Below are 5,039 nucleotides of genomic sequence, written 5' to 3'. Positions count from 1 at the left end.
GGACCAATGATTTCACGACCTTTCAATACTAAAAGGCTTTCTAATAAAAGTATAGTTAAACTTTCGTATCTCCATCATAATCTCATATGTCGACAACAAAAAAATTGTGCACATCCGTGAGTGTACATGTGTACAATAAAAGTTGTGGAATACATGTGTACAAAAAAAAGGAAAACTTGGAAACATGTGCACATAATTTTCACTGTCCACGTGTTCATAAATTCCCAAAACTTTACATGTACATTAGTTCACTTGTACACCTAATACGTTTTAAAAAATATGATGAGCTTGGAAATACATATTCTCTGGCCTCCTTAACTTGTATCGTTGAGTGAAATCTTGTGCAGCAAGCATAGCACATAAGATGAGAACTCATCTATGTCGGTTTCACCTTCATCCCATCTACACACGTTAAATAAACATAGTTCAAAGACATTACCAGTAAAACCTCACAGATTCTAGGCAAATGCTAAATGAACATAATTCAGAGACATTACTAGTAAAACCTCCAAAGTATTTTCTTTCTACAGATATACTGATAGACACATCAATAAGCCCTTAATGGCTGCAGACTGTGTAAAGAGTGTCGATGAAGAAGAATATATACAAAATTACAAATACTGCCCTTCACTATCATAATCTCCGTGAGTGTTCATGTGTACAATATAAATTATGGCGTACATGTGTACAAAAAAAAACTCGGACGTATGACATAGAAATCTTTTTGTAGGTATGGTAAAATTGTACACTTTAGAATTGACGGACTAATGGTTACACGTTCTTTCAATACTAAAAGGATTTCTGATAAAAACATAGTTAAACTTTCGTATCTCCATCATAATCTCATATGTCGACAACAAAAAAATTGTGCACATCCGTGAGTGTACATGTGTACAATAGAAATTGTGGCATACATGTGTACAAAAAAAAGGAAAACTTGCAAACGTGTATACATAATTATCAAACATGTACACATAATTTTCACAGTCCACGTGTACATAAATTCCCAAAACTTTACATGTACATTAGTTCACTTGTACACCTAATAAGTTTTTTAAAAAACGATGAGCTTGGAAATACATATTCTCTGGCCTCCTTAACTTGTATCGTTGAGTGAAATCTTGTGCAGCAAGCATAACACATAAGATGAGAACTCATCTATGTCGGTTTCACCTTCATCCCATCTACACAAGTTAAATAAACATAGTTCAAAGACACTACCAGTAAAACCTAACATATTCTAGACAAATGCTAAATGAACATAATTCAGAGACATTACTAGTACAACCTCCAAAATATTGTCTTTCTACAGATATACTAATAGACACATCAATAAGCCCTTAAGGCTTACTTGAGTTCATCTTCCTAAGCTGGTAGCTTCCACTTTCCTCAACTACAAAACTTGATGAAATCTGCTTCTTATACTTAGCTAGAAACTCTTTCAACGAAACAGTTGAAAAGTCATGAAGCTTATTCCTTAAGAAGATGGGTTCTTTGAAAAGGCTGAAAGAAATATATTTGAAGATCTTGTCAACAGCAAATGATTCTTGTCCAAAGTCTAGAATGACAAAAAAAAAAATATAGAAATAAGAGTACTAAGTTACAGATCAAATACTTTAAATTATTATGTTCGAGAGTAAAAGAAAATGAACAACAACAACAACAACAAAACAAATTTACGCAAATGTAGCTTAATTTACAAAAAAGAAAAATCATTCTCATAGACATGAAGACAGATCTGAATCTGAAGGTAGAAGATATAGATAAATAGATAGAGAGAGAAATAAAGAGAGAGAAAAACCATAAGCTCTCATATTAAAAGGATTAAATATAAATATTATTTTATTATTCAGTTAAGCTTTAGTTAGATTTCAATTGTTTTATGAATTGAAAGAAGTTAAACGTGTATTGGAGGAAGAGAAAGTGTGTGACGAGCATAAACTCCCTAGTGTTATTAGAAAGTAGAAAACTGTCCTAAGACCAACCGCAACGGTGAGTCTGATATGGCTCGATTTCCTATGTGATTTTTTTATTTTTTTATTAGTTTTTTTCTTTTTTACTTCTAATTAAAAAAAATTAAAAAAAAAATTAATTGTGGGCCGCCACGTATCGTGGGACCCGCGACACAGTAACAATACTCCACTTGGATCAATCCTTAGGTTCGGACTTTTCGATCTCGATCCGGCACAGAAACCAACAAAATCAATATTTTAATATTTGTTTTTTTTAAGGATTGCATCTACGGATTCGCGTTGCATGTTCTCTAATATTTTCTAAAAAACCTCAGTGTAACGATAGAGTGAGTGATGTGACATCAAAGTAAATGGGCCTAAGATGAAGCAAACGTGGGATAGATTTTTTTTTTTTTGATCAGATATAGTTAAACATAGTTAAACATACAGTGGCCCAATAAGTTTGTCAATCTTCACAATGCCTTAACAAGAGAATTTGCTCACCACAGAAAAGACATCGTACACACAGCACCAAAGAGATCTCGACTCAGAAACTTGTGATTACAAAAATCCTACCACACTTGAAATCAACCAAAACCAAACACGCAAGCTAACTACAAGCAAAACTTAAACCACAATAACTGAAATTAAGAAAACGAGAAGAAAGGAAAAATATTAGCATGTGAAAGAAAAAGAATCATTAGCTCAAGCTCAGAAAATTCCAATACTTCGCCTCCAAGTTCTTATCCTTTCTTCTCTTTTTGGTATTATATTCCCATTGCTGCAAGTCAGAGTATCACGTGTAGACAAGTTCGATATCTGGTCTTTAATCTTTAACCACGAGCCATCATGACGTCCAAGTGGTCCAAGCTTATGTCAGAAGAAGACATCTCTCTTCTGTATGTTTTCCTCTGTTTCTTCCCTAGACGATGATGTTCACTAGAAGCAACTTGCTGAAGATGTAGCATAGCGACCATGCTTATAGCGAATATAGCAGCGTTTCCTAGTACGCCTCTCACATGGTTGAATCCAAGTGCTCTTTTGGCCAACCCGAAGGTCCACGCAAAGGCGTTGATTACAAAGTTGGACTTTGGTCCATGAGAGTATGCCCCGGCTGTGTTTGGAGAGGAGTTGTAAACGAAATTTGTGGAGGTTTTAATGCTCCCAACGAAGGCAAGAGTTTCATCTAGAACTCCGTAGCTCTTGCCGTGGTGTTCAGCCAATCGCTTTGCTAGTAACATCCTGCTTTGTTCAAGCCGAGCAACTGCTACATCCCTCTCTGTTCGTTGCTGTGTATGTATCGTCTGAGACATTATCTTTCAAAAATGTCAGGATCAAGTTATAAACTGAACGAACATAAAGAAACTGACCAGCAGAACAGAACCTCTATGAATGGCAAAGAAAAAGAATAAAGTCATGTTCGTTTGGTTGCCGCAGTTTTCGGCGTCGGCGTGAGCGTCAATAGCTCTGTTCTTTTACTGGACGCAGCGTCCGCGTCTATGACACAAAAATATAAGAGGATTAAACATGACACGTCAGCAACAAGTTAAAACAGAAAGTTGAAGGATGTTAATAATTGACGCGAGCTACACGTCAACGTATGTTTAGGAGACGCTGATAAATCCAGCGATGATGAAACACGGAAAATACGAGTAGCGGCAGCCGCCGGCGGGAGATGTATAACGACCCTGCACTTAGATTGCTTTTTCTTGTTTGTTAATTTTTCGCCGCAGTCGCCGACGCTGCGTCCATGAAAAGAACAGAGCTAATGAAAATAGTTGTTGTTCGTTTCGTAGACGCCGACGCAGTTTTAATCGCAGATGCAGATTTTTTCGACAATCGACACGAAGACGCAGCGTTTAGACGCAGTACGGCATCAATGAAACGAACAAGAATTTATTAAAAAAATTGACACCGACGCAGCCGCAGGTAGCTGCTTCAACCAAACGAACAGCACTTAAGCTAATAATAATTTCATATTCCTAAAGCCTAACTAAAGTAAAGATTCGAAATCGGCCAGCGAATCTCTCAATTTCGCGCACATCAGAGAATCCAATAGAATCGAATCCAAAACTCACATGGAAGAACTCGAGCTGGTCTTCGAGGTGCTCAAGCGCGGTTCGAATCGCGTTAAGGCTCTTGGCCTCTTGAATCGCGGCGTCGTTATCGTGAACGGGGAAGCCCTTGATGAAGACGTATCCCTCCTGTGGCTTCTCTTCGGCGGAGTTGATGCCCTGGCTCTTCCTCTTCTCCGATCTGGTTGCTGGTTTAACGGATTTGAGGAAGTGAGAGCGCGAAATCATGTGAATCTCGTCGCTGAGCTTGTCGTGCAGATCGCAGATTTTCTCCAGAACTGCTTCGATTTCTTCCATCTCCATCTCTCCCATTTCATTACCATACAAAAGAAAAAAAAAGAGAGAAAGATAAAAAGAGGGAAAAAGGACTTCTTCTTCTTCGGGTAAACTTTAATTGTGGACTGAGTGAAACTATCGCTCCGGTGATTTTGATTTTCCGAAACGCGACCCGACCCGGAAATGCTATAACGGTTTATCCGGCACGGACTATGCACGTGTTTGTTTATCGAGTGTGCGAGCGACGCGTTTCTCCAAGTTTGTTAATTTGTTTGGGCTCTCTCTACTGAGGCGTTCAATGACAGGCCCAAAAGTGTCATCCGCGTTGGTCTCGAGGCTAAGAGCAACATTGGGAGTCCGTTAAGACATTCTTTAGAGAAATCTCTAAAGAGGGTGAAAACCGAAGAAGAAAAAGAAGGAAAAAACCCCTAATTAAGGAATGTCTTTTACTCTCCAACGACCAAAAAAAAAAAAAAAAAAAACAAATGACTTTCTTTCTCTTCATCCCACCAATAATGTTGCTCTAACTATCGCACAAACAATCAAATGTGAATGCGTGGACGTCTCAAATGTAGTTTAGTCTAGTTAATTAGGAGGTTGATGAGAGCTTTGTTGGGTTGTACAAGCTATCTTTAGCTGTGATCTGAAGGTGACGAAAGACAAGTGAAGACGCAGAGAAGCAGTGAGAGGGGCTCAAGCTGAGCTCATTCATTCTCCCTTTTCATGGTTGTGTCTC

At 38.0% G+C, this 5,039-nt stretch overlaps 1 protein-coding gene across 2 annotated transcripts; it reads right to left on the bottom strand.

The window, feature by feature from the left end:
* Nucleotides 1-2,479: 2,479 nt before the first annotated feature.
* LOC106371305 (plastid division protein PDV1) lies at nucleotides 2,480-4,771 on the bottom strand. Of its 2 annotated transcripts, none has more exons than XM_022693246.2 (2): nucleotides 4,031-4,771; nucleotides 2,480-3,268 (listed from the first exon to the last, which is right to left on the bottom strand). In XM_022693246.2, exons 1-2 carry the CDS (start codon nucleotides 4,337-4,339, stop codon nucleotides 2,786-2,788), a joined length of 792 nt encoding a protein of 263 aa, XP_022548967.2. In that variant the 5' UTR covers nucleotides 4,340-4,771; the 3' UTR covers nucleotides 2,480-2,785. The 2 variants fall into 2 exon arrangements, with proteins under 2 accessions (XP_022548967.2, XP_013666812.2); XM_013811358.3 differs by having other exon boundaries at nucleotides 2,480-3,256.
* Nucleotides 4,772-5,039: the final 268 nt, after the last annotated feature.

The sequence above is a fragment of the Brassica napus genome, chromosome A10 (assembly GCF_020379485.1).
Source record: "Brassica napus cultivar Da-Ae chromosome A10, Da-Ae, whole genome shotgun sequence".
NCBI classification, from domain to species: Eukaryota; Viridiplantae; Streptophyta; class Magnoliopsida; order Brassicales; family Brassicaceae; genus Brassica; species Brassica napus.
The sequence above is the reverse complement of the archived record's forward strand: the minus strand, read 5'-3'. Positions and strand labels throughout refer to the sequence as shown.